General features: G+C 49.3%; 1 protein-coding gene across 4 annotated transcripts; it reads right to left on the reverse strand.

The window, feature by feature from the left end:
- Positions 1-1,062: 1,062 nt before the first annotated feature.
- Positions 1,063-4,209, reverse strand: Ffar2 (free fatty acid receptor 2). Of its 4 annotated transcripts, XM_057757142.1 has the most exons (4): positions 3,652-4,039; positions 3,295-3,356; positions 2,973-3,144; positions 1,063-2,761 (listed from the first exon to the last, which is right to left on the reverse strand). In XM_057757142.1, the coding sequence occupies exon 4, from the start codon at positions 2,758-2,760 to the stop codon at positions 1,768-1,770; it is 993 nt and encodes a 330-aa protein (XP_057613125.1). In that variant the 5' UTR covers position 2,761; positions 2,973-3,144; positions 3,295-3,356; positions 3,652-4,039; the 3' UTR covers positions 1,063-1,767. The 4 variants fall into 4 exon arrangements, with proteins under 4 accessions (XP_057613125.1, XP_057613116.1, XP_057613109.1 ...); XM_057757133.1 differs by lacking the exons at positions 2,973-3,144; positions 3,652-4,039 and adding an exon at positions 4,122-4,209; XM_057757126.1 differs by lacking the exon at positions 2,973-3,144 and having other exon boundaries at positions 3,652-4,038.
- Between the last annotated feature and the right edge of the window lie 14,808 nt (positions 4,210-19,017).

Genomic DNA, 19,017 nt, shown 5'->3' on the forward strand with positions numbered 1-19,017 from the left:
AAGGCTACACAGAATAGACTCAAATAGAAATAATTATTTTAATTTATTTATTGTGTGTGCATGTGTGCATGTATATGTATGCATGTGTGTGTGTGTGTGTGTGCACTTGTGCCACGGAGCATATACGTGGAGGTCGGGGAACAACTTTGGAGTCTCCTTCCACCTTGTTCAGGTCAGGTAGATCTCTGTTGTTTCTGTCATGCTTTGTAGCCCAGGCTAGCCGGCTCCTATCTCCACCTACATTGCTGTAGAGGCACAGGGATTACAGCTACACACTACCACATCCTACTTTTTGTTCCGAGAATCAAAATCAGGTCATTGAGCTTGTGCAGCAAGCGCTTTTACCCACTGAACCAATTTCATTGGCTGTTGGGTTTAATATCTTATTTCTAGGAGAGTCAAGGTGGTACGTGCCTGTATTCTACACTCTGGGGGAAGGAAGGGAGGACAGGAGGACAAGGAGTTCAGGTCCTTCTCAGTATACAAGATGTACAAAGCCAACCCCACCCACCTGTAGGAGATCTTGTCTCAAAACAATTTTTTTTCTAGTGTTTAAAAGTTTGTTTCTTGCTTTTGAAAGACAGGGTCTAACTCTGTAGTCCAGACTAGCCTCAAACTCACAATCCTCCTGTCTCAGCCTCTTCAGCTCTGGGCATGTGGAATGCTAATTGCACTGGGGACAAAGGTCACTGGGGTCCTGGTGGAGAAAGGAGTTAGGCAGGAGGGATCAGGAAGAGACAGAGGGCACAGGGCAGGCAAAGGCCTGTTGTGATCCAGAGTCCCAGGGCAGGTGGGAGGGGCTTGATACAAGAGAACAACCGGGGTTCTGAGGAGGACAGAAGGCATTCTAAATTCACTGCTGGATCAGCAGCCCCAGGTGGGACCCACCCACATCCAGGAGGAAGTCCAACCTCCCCAGCCATTAAGCTAAACAGGATCCCATCAGCCTCCTGTCTCCCTTTGCCCTCATAATGCCATCATTTGAAAGTGTTTGGGGGGGGGTGCTGCATCCCTTCTCCCTCTGCTGTGGCACTGGGTCCGCCATCCCCCCCTTCCCTGGGTCATAGAGACCAGTGCCAAAAGCTGTGAGCATTTGTGTTAGGCGGTGGCCATCATCTTTATTTTCAACCTGCCAGACCAGACTGGGTTTTCTGTCCTCCTGTGCAGGTCAGTGTCTACGTCAGTACCAAGACACACCCTAGCCTGGGTGGGAGGACACTGGGGACAGACATGCAACCCAGACCCCAGTGTAACAGTGGAGACAAGGCCAAAACACGAAAACCAACAGAGCACACTTAAAAAGGGACAGCTCGAAGGGATATAGAGAGACAAAGCTCACCAGAGATACGGCCCCTGTCCTCCCCGCCAGTCCCTCCCGTGGCTTAGAGCTTTCCGGGGCTTTTCTTTTCTTCCCAGAGGTTCCCCCAATGGTTTTTCATTGGCTTCTCTGCAGCATCACCAGCCAGACCGCTGTCTCTGGGTGGCGTTTCCAAGCTTGAAGGAAGATTACTTTTCAAAATACCCTCCCATTAGCCACCTCGCTTCTGAGGCACTGACCCCACTTATTTTAGAGCTGTAGCTATTTCTTCTTGTATCCTGGAGCAGGAAAATCCAGTCAAGCACTTATGCCAAGCTGAGACGGTAGTGGAGCGTGGCTGGGGAATGTCTTTCCTTTTTATTTTTTTTATCTTTCACCAAGTTCCAGGTGCTCTGCTAGCCAGCCCAACTTCTGGGTGACCAGAGACTGGGGAAGGTTCGGGGGACCCTCTACTCAGTGATGAAATCGGAGCTTGGCACCCCCTCTGTTTGACTCCCACCCCTGTCCATCCTGGTCCCCTCCACTGTCTCTTTGGCTCCTCTGCCCAGCACCGTGGAGCCGGGTTTGCGGAACACTAGCAAACTTTTCCCGAAAGCTCTGCGCACCACGGAGGAAGAAAAATAGAAGAGCAGCGGGTCCAGGCTGGCATTGAGGGAGCTGAATACCACAGCCTCCACTCGCCACGGAGGGCTCTGCCGCAGGTAGAACCCCACCAAGTGGGACACGTTGTAAGGTCCGAAGCACAGCAGAAAATTAAGAAGCGTCACCACAGCCAGGCCGACCGCTCTGCGTCTCCTCTGAGCCCCTACATGGGGCTGCGTGAGCATGATCCACACGAAGCGCCAGTAGCAGAAGATGGTGACGGCCATGGGGACGAAGAAGAGGACCAGGCACAGCTCCAGCCTCACAGGCAGCACCACATCCAGCTGCTCTTGGGTGAAGTTCTCATAGCAGGTTATTTGGTTCTCAGTGCCCACCGGCTCTGTTGAGTTCAGGTACTGAACGATGATGACGATGGTGCAGTGGCCGAAGGACATGATCCAGGCCACCAGAGCTGCGATCACTCCATACAGGGGCCGGCGGGAGAGCTTGTACTGCACGGGGAAGGCCACTCCCAGGTAGCGTTCCATGCTGATGCCCGCCAGCAGCCACGTGCTGCAGTAGATGCTGCTGTAGAAGCCGAAGCCTGTGAGCGCACACACGATCTTCGGCAGGTACCAGCGAAAGTTAGATGCTGCTTCCACGATCCGGAAGGGCAGTAGCAGCAAAAGGAGCAAGTCCGCCAGGGTCAGATTCAGCAGGAGGATGTGCACGGGAGCAGGCTGGGGTTGGCGGACCCGGCTCACGAAGGCCCGCAAGGCCAGCAGGTTGGCAGGGAGCCCAGTGAGGAAGATGAGGATGTAGGCCGTGAGGATCAAGGAGCTGTGCCAGTCCGGGATCATTCTGGAAGATGGAAAAGGGATCAGGAACTCGCCGCCCCTTCTCTCACAGCCTGCAGATCCTCTTTTCCTCTAGTTCAGGCTGTTCACATCCTCCCTGGTTCCCAGGCCAAAGCGGTCTGCTCCTCACCACCACTTGCCTGAGCCACCTGCCAGAACTGCCCAGAGCAATTATTGACTTAGCCTTGGGCGGGATATTAAGCTGCAGTTATTACGTTTGCCATCCTGTGTCTCTGGGGGAGACCGACTTGACTTGCCACGGGAATTCCCCCTCTGCTTTCCCCGGGCCCTTTTCCTATTTAGCTTCACAGATAATAGGAAGTGGCCGTGGTCAGATCCCTTTCTCACAGCTGGCTGTGGCTGGGAGCCAAAGCCTGGTGGCAAAACCTGGTGGAAGAAGAAGACATGCACAGAAACTGTGGAAGGACAGGAAGGTGGGGGAACAAGAAACTTCCAGAAGGTATGCTCTGCCAAGCCTGGACTGGCTGCCCTCAGCTCCAGGTGCCCAGCCCTCTGCCCCGACTCCCAGCACCTTACCTCCTTGGGACCACTCCAGGGTCTCTTTCACCTGGTTCTCCACTGGTCCAGTGCTGTGGATCCTACCAAAAAGGGGAAGCTACTGTAGCCAAGGAGGAAGACAGCACGATGCTCTGTGACCTGTTCCCCCAAATTTTAGACACACATTCACGGGAGCCCAGTGAGCACAGGTGGCCCCTGAACCTGGTGTGTCCGCTGGTGTCCTGCTGGAGGCCACCTCGACACAGGTGACTCTGTTCCCACTTGGTTGGTAACCCTTGCTAACTCATAGGCCCTTCCCAACTCCTTCTTCATTCCCAGGTCCGAGGTTCCTCACCCTTCCTGCCCCCCTCCCCATCGTCTGAGACTGGTGATTACTTTTGTTTCGACAGACGTCCTCCAGCCTCTTCCTCACCCCACACCTGCTCCTCAAATGCAAGCCCCAGCGTCTGGCCCCTGAGCGCAGACCCTAAGCTGGCTTGCCTTGCCTGGCTTCTCATAGAGAGCTGGCTCCTCAAGGGGTTTCTGGCGCCAGAGGCCAAGAGAGTTTTAGCAATTGCTGCAGCCCTACAGAAAAGGGCGGGGGAGTTAAAAAGTATAAGGAACCTGGTTGGTGGGAAACTGTTACACCAACATGGGTCACATGGCCAGAGAGGGAGGCAGGTCGGTAATTGAGCAGTATTTCCTCTCCAACCCAAAGCAGGGGGGCCTGCTACTCTGCTCTCTCCCGGGAGATTTGATCTATTCTGACTTCCACAGATTTTTCTGACCCTACTTCCTGGCTCTCCCCTCACCACATCCCCGCCGCCACCACCCCCATCCCCATCGGGTCCTCTCTGTTTTCTGACCGGTATCTTCTGTGGATGTATCTTATTCTCAGAACGAGGCTCTCCGTTCTCCCTGATTCTTCAGTCTACTGACTTCCTTGTGCTCTCCCGTTGTCCACCCCAAGTTTCCTTTGGCCTCAAAGCTGAGACAGATGGGCTTTTCCTAGCTTGTGTCTCATTGTGGTGGACAGAGAGCCAGGCAGCTACGGGCGGCAGTCCAAGTCTCCGCACTGGGAACTCTGGGTCAGATCAAATTTTATGAACTTTCCTTTCCCTTCTGCAAGCGAGCCTGGGAATTCTAACAGCAAAGGACGTCCAGGGTGATTGGTGAGGCCGTGGTGGTTCCTTCCCTCAGGCCGGTTAGACAGCCTCCGAGGGGATGAGAGCTGTCTGTGGTACCACAGGCCTGAAACCCCAGCTACTCTGCAGCCCTGAAACCCCAGCTACTCTCAAGGCTAGCCTGGGCTACAGAGGACAGACAGTGAGGCTCACTCAAGGTCATGTGTCCCTGTGGTCACTCTCAGAAGAGTGGCTCTCTACATCCCTTCCTCCTCCTCTTCTCCCCCACCTCTTGTTTTCTGTTTCCTCTCTTCTGACCTGCTTAGTCAGCTTCAAGTTAGAAGATCCTAGCAAGTCCTTCAGAGGACTGGAGGGATCAGTGGATAAGAGCATTGGCTGCTCTTGCAGAGGACCTGAGTTCAGTTCCTAGCACTTATATGGTGACTCACACTGGCTGTAACTCCAGTTCCAGGAGATCTGACACCCTCTTCTGACCTCCATGGACACTGAACACACATGTTGTGTATACCTATATGCAGACAAAACACTTACACACATTTAAAAAAAAGTCCTAAAAAACACGTATGTGAGCCAGGTGGTGGTGGTGTACGTCCTTAATCCCAGCACTAGGGAGGCTGAGAAGTGCGGATCCCTGTGAATTTGAGGCCAGCCTGGTCTACAAGAACTAGTTCCAGGATATCCAGGGCTGTTACACAGAGAAACCCTGTCTCCAAACACCACAGCAAAACACAGCACATGTGTGAGAAGACAAGGACAATAAAAACATGTTGCCCTCTCTCTCTCTCTCTCTCTCTCTCTCTCTCTCTCTCTCTCTCTCTCTCTCTCTTTTTAGTATTAGAGATGGGTTCTAGGCCATTTGAATGTTTGCCACACCCTCCGTCCTTCACTAATGTCATCTAGGCAGGGGCTCTGCCACTGAGCCACACCCCAGCCCTCACTGGGGGATTCTAGGCAGAGGCTCCACCACTGAGCCACACCCCAGCCCTCACTGGGGGATTCTAGGCAGAGGCTCCACCACTGAGCCACACCCCAGCCCTCACTGGGGGATTCTAGGCAGGGGCTCTACCACTGAGCCACACCCCAGCCCCTCACTGGGGGATTCTAGGCAGGGGCTCTGCCACTGAGCCACACCCCAGCCCTCACTGGGGGATTCTAGGCAGGGGCTCTGCCACTGAGCCACACCCCAGCCCTCACTGGGGGATTCTAGGCAGGGGCTCTGCCACTGAGCCACACCCCAGCCCCTCACTGGGGGATTCTAGGCAGGGGCTCTGCCACTGAGCCACACCCCAGCCCCTCACTGGGGGATTCTAGGCAGGGGCTCTGCCACTGAGCCACACCCCACCCTTCACTGGGGATTCTAGGCAGGGGCTCTACTACTGAGGCATGTCCCAGTCCCTCACTGCCCTCAGGACAGGAATCAGGAATCAGGTGTGTGTGTGAGTGTGTGTGTGTGTGTGTGTGTGTGTGTGTGCAGGGGTGGGGGTGGGAGAGTAGGGGATGGGAAGTGGGGTAGGATTGGGGTGTAAAGCTTCCAAAGAGCTCCCCTTAGTAACTTTAATGCCAGTCAGGCCCAACCTTCTAAAGCCTCCATAGCCTTCAAAATAGTCCTCAGCTGGCTGGAGACTGAGCATTCCGAACAGGAGCCCAGGGGACATTTCAGATTCCAACCGTAGCACAGGAGAAGAAAGGAAGGCCATACTGTGGCTTGCTGCTGAGCGTTGCTCTGTGTTAATGATGTTCCATTAATAGCCATGGTGATCTAGACTTACTGCAGAATGGAAGCTTATTGGCAAGCAAGCCCCGGGGAGCAGAACAGCCTCTTGTTTTCTGCCTGTCCCCTCATGCCTTCCTTTCTAATGGTACTGTGTCACCTACAGCAAAACCTCGCTTTTAGGCTCAAGGAATTTCCAAAGGAAACCCTCAGCCTCATGCTGAGTCATGAGTGGACAGCCACACTGCCCTCTGATTCCACGGCCCCAGGAGTCTTTCCCTGGCATTGAGTGAATGTGATTCAAGTCAAGTTCCCAAAGCAGCTTCCAGTTTTACCTCAGAGACACAAAATTAGATGCCACCATTGTGTTAGGCTGCACCCTAGCTGCCGTAATTGGGCAAACCTGAGACACAGTACCATTTCTTTCATAGTCTAGGAACCCGATCAACCGTGGTAATGTGACAGAGAAGCCAGGAGCTCTTCCGGCAAAGCAGTAGCCCCCACATAGCAAGGGTGACAGGGAGTGAACCTTCTGTGCCCATCAGTGCTGGTCAGTCAAGAGCCCAGGGCCACAGAGACAGGTGTTACAGATGCAGAGGTATAAATAGATGGGGTCAGAGTCAGAGATGCTGCCCTGGATTGGGGTCTCCAGATGCCCGGGCGGGGGAGTAGAAATGACACATTATGGCACACACCTGTAAATCCCAGCCCTCGGGAGAGGAGGCAGGAGGATCCAGAGTTCAGAGTCAGCCTGGGCTCCATCACAAGACCCTTTCTCTCGAATCAGATGGTTTTCAAAGTTCCTATGAATCCTAGAGCAGTCCCTGTTTTCACAGTCCATCCGAAATGAAGCCGGAGCTCTGGCCATCACACCTGTGTTCCCGGGACATTCCACATGTCACATGTCCTATCCCTCGTCCCTCTCCTTTCCCCACCCACCCCTTCCTTCCACTGCCTACATGTCCAGAGTCCCCCAGGATTCCAAGACTTAAAAAGCGCCCTCCAGATTCAGTGAGAGCAAGTGTCTGAGAGTACTGCCTGCCTGAGTCAACTCATTCCTCTGCTTAGTCTCCCAAAGACGGATCCTTCCCACATGACCAGGAACCTTGCTAACCTCTGGCTGCCCAGGATCCATGGGTCGCCGTGTGGATGGTGTTTAGGGCAGGGCAAGCAGTCTCCTTATCCAAGAACCTGCTTCTATTCCTGCTCACACCTCATATTCTGTGCCTTGATGCTGTTAACCTATCAGACTGCCGTAGAATGGTGTGTGTGTAGGTGGGTGGGGAGGTTGATACTTCTCTGAATTGGCGTGTCTTACTTAGGGTTTTTATTGATATGCTAAAACACCATGACTAGAAGTAACTTGGGAAGGGCTATTTCATTTCATATTTCCAGGAAACTGTCCATCATTCAGGGAGGTCAGGCATGGAACTCAAGGCAGGAACCTTGAGGCAGGAGCTGAAGCAGAGACCATGGAGTAATGTTGCTTACTGGCTTTTTCCCATAGCTTGCTCAGTAGGCTTAATTATACCACCCAGGACCACCAGACAAGGGGTAGCACCACCCACAGTGAACTGGGCACTTCCACACTAATTATTAATTGAGAAAATACATTATAGATTGACTACGGGTCTATTGATGGAGGTGTTTTCTCAACTGAGAGTCCCTCTTCCAAAGGACTCTAGATGGTGTCAGATTGACATGAAACAACCATCAGAGAAGGATTTTTTGCGGTCCATCCTGTGGAAGATCAAAAGACACTTGTCACAAACCTGAACAGTCATTTCATGTGACAGGCCTACTCCCTTAGCTCTGTGGCCTAAGTGCTGGGTTCACAAGCATGTTCCATCACACCTGGTATCCTGTGGGCTTTCCTCAGAGGTGCCCAGCTTTCTCTGCTTTCCCAGGACACTGCCAACTACAACTCTCATATATGGTTCCTAGAAATCCAAGTTCTGGCCAATACCTGGACTTTAAGCAGGACTTGAAACAAAAAGAAAGCTCAAAGAAGAAGGGGAAGAGACACAGAGTTTTGAAAAATGCAGAGAGGAACAAGATGAGCATGTCGTACTGAGAAAAGGTACAGGGCCATGTGGCAGAGCATAGATAAGAAGTATGGGTTAATTTAAAATATAAGAGTTAGCTAGTAATAAGCCTAAGCTATTGGTTGAACACTTGTAATTAATAATAGGTCTCTGTATGGTTATTTTGGGGCTGCTAGTGAGACAGAGCTGACCAGCAATAGAAGGAAAGCTGTCAACGTTTTTTGTTTGTTTGTTTGTTTCATTTTGTTTTAGTTTTTTAAGAAATGGTTTCTCTGTGGAGCCCTGCCTGTACTGGAACTGGCTCTGCAGACCAGGCTAAGCTCAAACTTAGAGATCTGCCTGTCTCTGCCTCCCACATACTGGGATTAAAGGCATGGTACTTTATTCATGTATTTTTTTTTTAAAGCAAGGAGGAGTTGCTGAGTAACCAAAGATGAGCCTGCACTCATTGTGTGACACTGTCCCTGGGGAACTGTGGACAAACAGCTACACACCCAAATAGGGAACTGAGGACAGATCAAAGCCCAGCTTGGTGAATCAATGAGTTTGACTGTGGTGAGTCAGGAATATGGATGAGGGGTTACTACAGAAACACAAATAACTCAAAGGCAGCTGTATCACTAAAGCCCACCCCAGCATGGGTGACAGCTCACAAAAGCTGGAAACCTGGAGTTCACTGCACAGCGTGTAGGTGACTCAGCAGGTTGGAGACTGTCCCTCCCCATGACTCAGTGGATAGCTTGGCTGGTATCTTGGTCACAGTTCTATCGCTCTGAAGAGACACCATGACCAAGGCAACTCTTATAAAGGAAAACATTTAACTGGGGGCTTGCTTACAGTTTCAGAGGCTTAGTCCATTATCATCATTGTGGGAAGTACAGCACAAGCAGGCATGGTGCTGGAGCAATAACTGAGAGAAAGACTGGGCCTGACCTTTGAAACTTCTAAGCCCAGCCCCAGAGACACATTTCCTCCAACAAACACACACCTACTACAACAAAGGCCACACCTCCTAATCCTTCTCAAGCAATGCCTCTCCCTGATGACTAAGCATTTAAATATATGAGCCTATAGAGCCATTCCCTTCAGACCACCACAGTTGGTCTCTGTTTCTTCCAGGACGTTTGATCTGAACCTCTCCTAAGCAGTCCAGCTTGTCTCAGAGACTTCTTTGCAGCCTGGCTTGTCTAAGAAAGACCCTCAAGTCAGTGGTCTTAACTGCTTATATACTCTTGTGGAGGGAAGAGCCTAATGAATCTGGTCAGTTTTAGGGACTTCCTAAAGCTATTTTGAGTTGTTTGTTTACTGATGTGAGGAGCTTCCCTCCAGGGTGCATTGTTCAACCTTAGATTATCCTATTGTTTTGCTTTCTGGTAAACATCCTGTTCTAAAATACCCTGGTTTTCACTTCTCTTTTACATCCCACGTCCTAAGAATTTTCCTTCCAAAGGAAGGTTTTCGTCTTGGAGGAAACCATCCCATAACAACTTCTGATCCTGCCATCTCAACTCCTTAGATGTCGGGGTTACAGATGTGTGTCAGCATGCCGAGTGTATGTGATGCTGGGGGTAGAACCCAGGACGTCCTGCCTGTTAGGCAAGCTCTGTACCAACTGAACCACACCCCTCAGGGCCCTGAGTCTTCTCTCAGCCCCCTTTCCAGGTAGGCTCACCCTCTGCTTCCCAGAGGCCTCCCACTTTACGGTCTGTGCCCTTCTTTGTAACAGTTGTCCCTCACCATCCCTGTCACCCTTCCCCACAGCAACTCCTAGTTCCTTCAGCACAATGTTCCAGTCTGAGCAGGAAAAAGCCAGTTTTGCATCACCTGCTATTCCAAGTGTTGGGTCCACGCGGGTCGCACAAAGATGTGGAACAAACCACCAAAGTCTATTACACCAGAAGCAAACTTTATTTCAGGAAAAACTAAATCTCCATGGGGCATACAAAGCTTCTCAGCTAGCTGAGACCACAGCCAGAGATGGACTTGTAAGGCTGTGGCAAAGGACGGTTTCTGAACTCCCCCTTTTTATAGCAAGAAGCAACAAGCATTAGGCATGAACAAAGGAATTTTTATGATTTTGAGGGAAGTCTCAGATATAAATTGTCCTTCTTTGCAATTTCCATTAGCAGAGTTTTTAAGTTACACTAGTGTTCGTCTTTAGCCCACTGTTTCTCCGAGAAGCTCCCTGATGGTGTTTACCAAGGCTCTGCACTTCCCCTGATACTGCCGGTTTTGTGTAGCAGGGAAGGGTATGGGACAATGCACAATCAAAAAGTCACATATGCCCCATCATTTAAAGATTAACTTGCTGGTCATGAGTGGCCAGGGGTCATGAAAGCTAACCCTCAGTTTGCAGAGGGACCCTCAGTTTGCAGAGGGCTGCTTCAGCCTTGTAGACAAAGCTATGGGTTGTAAAGCAAAGTAACCCATTGTTAATAGTTAATCTTTACGTTGCTGAGAAAGCTGCTGACAGCCTGCTCTCATTCTTACAACTTACAACTTTGTATTTCTTTATTTCTACATTCTTATTTCTGGAACCTAAATTTCTATATTCTCATTCTTGGACTCCTCACCAAGGGTAGTAGGTACATTTCAGACAATCTGAAGCAACTGACTCTCAATCCCAGCAGGTCCAAAGAGTCCTGAAAAAGACTGAGTCACTAGTTCCACATGGATAGTCTGGGGCTCTTTTCCCAACATCCTATCTTTCCCCAGCTACCTCTTGTCCCCGTTGTGTCTGAGAGGGTCAGAGAGCACGACTAGAGCCACGACAGGCTTCTGATAGCCCCTGCCAGGGTCCTGACCTTAATTTCAGTTTACTGGAACTGAGCAACCAGTTCTCGGGAAAGCTGCAACCCAGAGGCAACCTATCAGAGGGCTACCCTCAGCCTTGTGCGAGTGTCAGAGAACTAGAGATAGCTTCTCCCACCCTGCAGCTGAAAGCCCCTGACCGCTGAGTCACCAACCAATCCTACAGCAACTAGTAAACTTTTTGTTTAAACCCACAATCAGCGCCCAGACTAATCTCTCCTTCCTGGAATTCCCCTAACTTGGTTTAAAAGGGGGCCTGCGAGCCCTGTGCCACCCCAACTTGTTGGAATTACAGTAAACCCTCTTGTTTATTGCACACTTGACTGGTAGTCTATTAATGGAGCTTCTCAGTGGACCCTCACAGTGTCCTCACTGAGCTTGGGGTCCCAATGCCAGCGGCAGCTTCTCAGATTTCCCTGAGCATCCTTTAGATAATTCAGCTAAAGGAAAGAGAAGCCCAACCCAGACTGGCCTTGAACTTAATGTCCCTGAGGTCCACTGTGACCTCCTGGCCCCTGCTCCACCATGCCTCACTCACTGACGACTGTCTAACAACTCTTTTTCTAATGCCTTCATGCTCCACTGTCTAAGGTCTCCTCTGCTGGGCAGAGGTCTAATAATGTCTTTCTACATTCATCTACGAGTTCCTTGTGTCTCTGAAAAACTATTATCCTATGTGTATGGACATTTTTGACTGCAATATCTGTGCAGCTCAGCTAGCTCACTCCAGCACTGGCAGACTGGCCCCTTCTCCCCATGCCCTCTGCCTTGCTAAAAACCATTAGATTACATCCTAAAGCTAGCCACCAAGGTCTAGGCCCTTATTTAGCCACTTCCTCCTCCTGAGGCTGACTACCAAGTATCAAAGGAAAGTCCAGCAATCAGAATCCCCTTTTGACTTCCCTAATTAAGATGCCCAGTTAAGATTAAACGACTCATCCTAGCACAGGCTTCCCCTTCCGCCTTCATCAACCACATTTTCCTAGTGGTCCACAATCTCTATCCACCCGCAGTCCTTTGTCCCTCTGGGACAAACACCCTTGCTCCCTTCCCCTTCTTCCTCTGTCTCCCGTCTTTGCCTCTTTTTCTCTGCCCTCTGTCCCTCTGGGGAAATAAATCTCCTTTGTGCCTGGGGGTCCTGAGCCAATGGAGACCCCCCACCCACCCACAAAGCGGGGGTTCTCTCCAAATCCTGGATTAAGCACAGACCAATCTAAGCATCTGTTGTCACGGAGAGATTCTTTATTCATCAGGGAAGAAAATTTAAAGAGGCTGCTTTCTGACTCAGGCAGAAAAGCAGCAACCAATGACCTGGCAGGGCTCATTCTTACGGGGAGAAACAGGGAGGTCTGTGTTCGACCAGCTAGCGCATGGTAGTGCGTGCCTTGATTAGCCATGTTAATTCGGTGAGCCAAAGAGGGGTTTTGGCTGCTGGACTGCTTGAGCGCTTGGCGAACCTTGGTGGCTAGCTCCAGGGAGGCAATCTAGTGGGGGTTTTTTTAGCAAGGCAGAGGGAATGGGGAGAAAGGCAAGGCCTGCCAGAGTCACATGCTGCACTGGGCTCGTGTCCCTTCACCATCTGTGTAGAACTTGACTGTAACGAATGTAGCGCCACAGAGGCCAGAAGAGGGTGTCAGAACCCTTGGAACTGGAGTTGTGAGCTGCCTTGTGGGTGCTAGGAATTGAACCGGGGTCCTTTAAGAAAAGTGCTCTTAATCACTAAGCCACCTCTCCTTTCCTTCTCTGTTTTTTGATTGGCACCATGCTTGTTCTGCCTCCATCTTACTTCTGTTTTTTCTATAGCTGGCATGCCTCTAGATTTGAATAAATGCCACAAACTTCCTGTCAAGAAAATACCTAGGCCAGAAGCACGCACCCCCAAGTTCTGCCTCTTTCTCTACCCACTGTTGCCTATGCAGGGGAGACTAGAGATTCTCAATTCTGGGGCAGAGGTGAAGCCTCAGGCGTTCCCTCTGCACCCTGTCCACTGCCTTGGTAGACTTGGATTCTGTTCCTGTGTTCCCGGTCTGCTCCTGTCCAGATGGTGAGCCTGTACAAGCAGGAGGGGCAGGAGAGGTGCAGGTGGAGAAGGAACAACCTGGACTGGACTGTGGGGTGGGTTCAGCCTCCTTTTTTTTCTTTTTAACAAGCTTCTGCTCTGATAAGACCAAGGAACCTCACATCTCCAGGACAGGTCCCACCCTGCCCAGTGTACACATCTTCCTTGTCATAAGCCATTCTGCAGATGGTCTTCTCCATGCTTGCCTGTGGATCTTTCTTTCTCTTTCTTTCTTTGTTTATTTCTCTTTCTTTCTTTCTTTCTTTCTTTCTTTCTTTCTTTCTTTCCTTCCTTCCTTCCTTCCTTCCTTCCTTCCTTCCTTCCTTCCTTCTTTCTTTCTTTCTTTCTTTCTTTCTTTCTTTCTTTCTTTCTTTCTTTCTTCCTTTTTCATTGCTGGGAATAGAATGACCAGCTTCAAAAGTTCTCAGCCAATGAGCCATGCCTAAGTCTAAGTCTAAGGGACTTTCTTCTTATTTAGGATGTGGGGGATGTAGGCCATAGTGTGCATGTGGAGGTCAGAGGTCAATTTGCGAGAGTCAATTCTCTCCTATAACTCCTGTCAGTTCAGTCCTGAACTCAAGGATCAAAATCAGGTCCTCTGGCTTGACAGCAAGCACCTTCACCTGCTGAGCCATCTCTCAGGCCCCAAAATGTTTATCCATAGCTTCAATTCTCTTCATTCTACTATGGTAGTCTCAGGTCGTTAGTCTCGGCAGCAGGCATCTTTCCAGCTGAGCCGTCTCACCATCCTGACTGAGAACAGAGAATGATGTGAGCTGGGCTCTGCATTAATCTAATCCCATCTACGAGGGAGGCTGAGGCAGAAGAATCAAGTTTGAGACCAGCCTGGACTCTTTATCCACCCCCATGACAGACCTCCTCCAACAAGGCCACGCCTCTCAAATTTCCCAAACAGTTCCACCAAGTATTCAAACCTAGGAGCCCATGAAGGGCATTCTCATGCAAACCACAGACAGGTTTTGGAGTCAGAGCAGCTGGCCTCAAGGCTTAGTTTCCATTGACCTGGGCACTTTGCCACGTTGCCCAGCCTATAATGGGTCAAAAAGACGGACATTTCAGGGCTCCGAAGGATGGGCCCTAGAGACAGCATGCAGTCTGGGACTCTTGTAGGTTCATAATCTTAGAAGGGAGAGTCCATGTTCTCTAGCCTCAGTTTCTCATCTGTAGAATGGGGATGACAATTCATTTACTGTTGCTGTGAGGCCAGAAATGAGTATACATTTGTTTGTACATGTCTGTACATATATGTGAATATATAAGCATATATCTGTACATGGGTGCAAATATGTGTATGTATGTATACGTCCCACATGCAGAACGTATGGTTGTTCTTGGTATTCAAGAGGGGCTGGTTCCAAGAGTGCTTCCCCTGAAGGCATCAAACTTAAAGTGCTCGAATAGAAGCAGAGGCAGGAGGATGGCTTGAACCCAGGAGTTCAAAGTCAGCCTGGGCAAATAGCATGATACTGTCTTACAAATAGACAGATGGGATATTCAGCTGGTTCCTGGCTACCCTTGGGACTGATCAGTGCTTGGGGTCAGTATTGAGGTGAGGGAAGTGTAAGCATTGCAGCTCGGATGGAAAGGGATCCTGGCAGTCGGGAGCAAGGAATACTGAGTGTTACAGCTCAGGTGGAAGCGTATTCTGGCAGTTGGGAACCAGGGAATAGCACAGGTCACAGTAAGCATGGCATTTTACAGTCCTGCACTAGGGAAAGGTATCCCCAACGTAACAGCTCTGCTCTGGCAGGAGAGGCCTTCACCAGCGACTGTTACAGCTTGGCTGGGGTAGGAGAAGGCTCCCCCAGTGTTACTGTGTCACAGCCCCGCTCTGTTCCACCCTACTCTGCCTCTAAATTCCCTGGCAAAGTTGTAACAACTCTGGGCTGTTAGGGGAAGGCTTCCACAGTGAAAGTGTTACTCAGGAGAAAGAAGAGCCTCACCCAAACCTCATTCAACAGATTTCCTGGGACGGAAGAATCCAAGAGAGTGGTTGCCTCTACCAGGGTGGAAGAAGAGCTCAGCAAACAGGTCAGGCACAGGGCTTAAATAGGGCTTCTTAGGGGCTGCTTTTCCCAGGGAGAAGAGGGATTGGTAGGTTTAGTTGGTCAGGGGTAGGGCTGGCTGATTTCAGGGCTAAACTGTTTCTCTCGCAGCCTTTTAGCTTTCTGGCTCAAGGTTTTTGGCTCGCATTTGGGGGCCAGGGCATGTTTCTTTCACTGACTCTTATTTTAGGGCCAAAGCTTGTTTCTTTGCGCTGGTTTCAGAATCAGGGTACATTTCTTTGGCTCTGGGTTCAGGGCTAAAATATTTCTTTCACTGGCTCAGGTCTCTGAGACAAGGGTGTGTTTCTTTCACTGCCTCTGATTTCAGGGCTAGGATGGGTTTCTTTGGTGGCCCTTTTTTTTCCCTACAGTAAGGCTGGCTCTTCTGGAAGGACATTTTTTTTTTAATTTATTAGATTTTTAAAAAAAAATACCAATCCAGCCTGGCGGTGGTGGCGCATGCCTTTAATCCCAGCACTTGGGAGGCAGAGGCAGGCGGATCTCTGTGAGTTCGAGACCAGCCTGGTCTACAGAGCTAGTTCCAGGACAGACTCCAAAACCACAGAGAAACACTGTCTCGAAAAACAAAAAAAATAAATAAATAAATAAATAAAAAATAAAAAAAAATACCAATCCAAATTCCCACTCCCTCCCCTCCTCCCATTCCCTCCACACACTCTCCCAGCCCACCCCCATCTAATCCTAAGAGAGGGTAAGGTACATTGCTTTGTGGAAGGTCCAAGGCCCTCCCTACTACATCTAAGCTGAGCAAGGTATACGTCCAAAGAGAATAGGATTTCTGGAAGGACATTTATCCTCAGGGAAAAGCAAAACTCTAGCCCTCGTTCATGCACCAGGCACTCAGCCATCCCCACTGACAGCGACTCCTGGGCTAGTCATGAGTGATTTCCCACACATGAACAAGCAAAAGTAACTCAAAACTTGCACTTTTAACTTGGCCCTTCATTCCCATTTTGTTATCCAAACCCAAGTCACAGGTAAAAAGACTGATAGCCTGGGTACTGCGGGCCCAAGGTCATTGTTATAATATGTGAAAGGCCTGCCCCTCCAGCCCAATATATTTGAAGTTGGACTGCAGCTTGCAGCATTGTTTGAAGGGATAGTGGAGTTCTTGGGAGGTGAGGCCTGGGAGGTGGAGCGTGCCTCTGGTCCTCACCATGATGGAGAAGCTTCCATGGCTAGTTCCCACAACTGTGGAGCCTTTCCCAATATTATGGACTGAAATCCTCTGAAACTATGAGCCAAACTAAGCCTATCCCCGCTCAGGGTGTTCTTCTTGGTGATTTGGTCAGTCATGATGTCAGGTAAAGTCACCAAAACAAAATCAAGGTGACGAAAAGGAGACTAGGTGCTGTGTTGGGAGGCTGCTTGTCAGGCCTACATATTGCTGTATCATGAGTGTTATCATTTAGAAAGAGGTGGTAGGGGACCAGTCCCACTAGGGGTGGCAGTGGATCAGCCGAGGCCTCAGCCGCTCCCCTGGCAGGTGGCCTGAGGCCTCGGTGGGTGACAGATAGATAGATATGCCCTGCAGAGAGAGAGATTGGGTTTAGAGTTTATTGAGTGGGCTATGGAGGGGAAAAAGTGGGGAGGGGGATGAGGAGAAGTGAGAGAGAAGAGAGAAAGGCAGAAGCTGCCTCTCCAGAAGAAGGAGAGAGAGAGAGGAGAGAGAGAGAGAGAGAGAGAGAGAGAGAGAGAGAGAGAGAGAGAGAGAGAGAGAGTAGGAAGGCAGGAAGGCAGAAGTGGGAGGTTGGGAGTGGGCAGGGCCTGTCTCCTAAAGAAACAGGAAACCCAGGTGACAGACCAGGCCAGCAGATTACAACATAGCATACAGGATGAAGAATTGGGATGGTGGATTCTCAAGACTGCTTCTTGCTTATTTGTGGGCATTGAAGTCTTTCCTGGGGGGCCTGAGATAGCTGGGTGCTGGTCACATCCTGGGGCAGCTGGTCGCTTTACTCCTAACCAGGATTCACGGTGTGGAGCTGTCCGGTGTCTCTTGGACATGGCAAGGTGTTGGCAGAGCAGAGGACAAAGTTAAATTTAGGAAGAAAAAAAATTTAGGACCAGGGAATTGAGAGGGGTGTATCTGACCTGATTAAGGCGAACCCTTTAATTTGGCTCCCTGGAACGCACAAGAATATTTTTGAGTTTGTGAAAACGTAAGTTTTAGAGGCATACATTGTATAAACAGCAGCATGTTTATGTCAGAATGACAGTCACAGATGTTTTTGTACAATGAAAAGTATCTTTAAGTCTGAAAGGTAACATGAGAGAGAGATTTGATAACTTATATCTGTCCTCACACCTTTATAACTTGCAGGTACACACCTTAATAACTTGCATTTGTATATCGTAAGACTATGAAATTTGTTTGGTGAGACTGTCCTTTTAAACTAACAAAACCTCTCAGCTTTCAGTAGAGAGACTCTACTTTTAACGATAAAAAAAGCCAGCTTCCTCTTGCTCACTTTTCATTTAACTTTCTGTGGAACTTAAATTCAACTGTATGTAAATGTCTGTACACTTACTGTTAAATGTTTTAAGTTCATTATATCTCATTCCAGACTAAGAAAGCAATACGTCACATGTTTTAAATTAGTATGTACTTTTAGACTCTTATAAAAATACTGTATATGTAGTCCATACATATATGGATTTAAAATATATTGAGCTGTTCTCCACTATTGCCAGTTCTCCCCTTAAGCTTCTATTGCAAAAAGTTTTTTCTTCTTTGTCTTTCACAAGAATAAATCTTACCTGTTGAAAACCAGTACAGTCAATCCTGGAACCAGCTCTCCAGGCAGGTTCTATGCTGTAACTATAACTCCCATCTATACCCGATAAACAGCCCTCAAATGCTCAGAGATCTGGGGAATATGGCATTTAAATGTTTAATTATTAAAAGACCTTTTATAACAGAAAGGCGGGTTGGCTCCTAGCAGCAGCACTCTGTTTCTTCCAAAGAAGACAGATGGGCACAGAACAACATCCGTCCACAATTCGCTTCATCAACTGAAAGCGCTAACCACTGGGAAAAACTGCCCTTCATCTAAACTCCTGCGGATCTCCAGACAGTGGAGATAATCACTGGAATCGACAGCTTAGCTGTTCAGGTCAAGGTAGGTTTGCCTTCCTACAGATTTTCTAACTCACAGGATCTCATGGAGCTTCTCTCTCTCTCTCTCTCTCTCTCTCTCTCTCTCTCTCTCTCTCTCTCTCTCTCTCTCCCCTCTTCTTTTGAAGAGGCAGTTTCTGCCCTTCTCTCTCTTCTCCTTCTCTTTTCCCTTTCTCCCCTTTCTCTTCCCTTCCCCCTCCATAACTAACTAAACAAACTCTTTACCCCAGCTCTCTCTGCATGTAGTATCTATCTCTGTGCATGGGCTATCTATCACTCTGTAGTCCAAACTACCTCGAGCACAGAGGCCTGCCTCTGCCTCTGGAGTACTGGGATTAAAGACTTGTGCCACTTATGCCCAGAATATTTTTCTAAGGAAAAAAATTCTGAGGATACATACATACATGTATAAGATATATTCCAACCCCCACCAAGGCTAGGGAGATGAAATCGCTCCAGAATTAGGACCTGAGATCAGTTCTCAGCATCCACATCCAATGACTCCCAATTGCCTGTTAGTCCAGCTCCAGGGGAACAGACACTGTCTTTGGCCTCCAAGGGCAACTATATGTATGTACACAGGATGGAGGCAGGCAAAAGACCTTGTCCTAAGCACAGCCATTTTGACTTCAGACTCCATTTTAAATGTAGGGTGAAATAAAGTTTAGGTTCTCAAACCATAGGGGAGGTGAGAACTTTCCAATGGCTGACCAACCTCCTCCCTAAACCATGGAGATAGTCATTATGTATCTAGTTCTCTGAAACATCATGGCTGTTCCTAACAAG

This window comes from Chionomys nivalis, chromosome 2, assembly GCF_950005125.1.
Source record: "Chionomys nivalis chromosome 2, mChiNiv1.1, whole genome shotgun sequence".
NCBI classification, from domain to species: Eukaryota; Metazoa; Chordata; class Mammalia; order Rodentia; family Cricetidae; genus Chionomys; species Chionomys nivalis.

Coding starts and splice junctions, on each gene's coding strand:
- Ffar2 (XM_057757151.1), bottom strand. CDS start 2,760: ATGATCCCGGACTGGCACAGCTCCTTGATCCTCACGGCCTACATCCTC.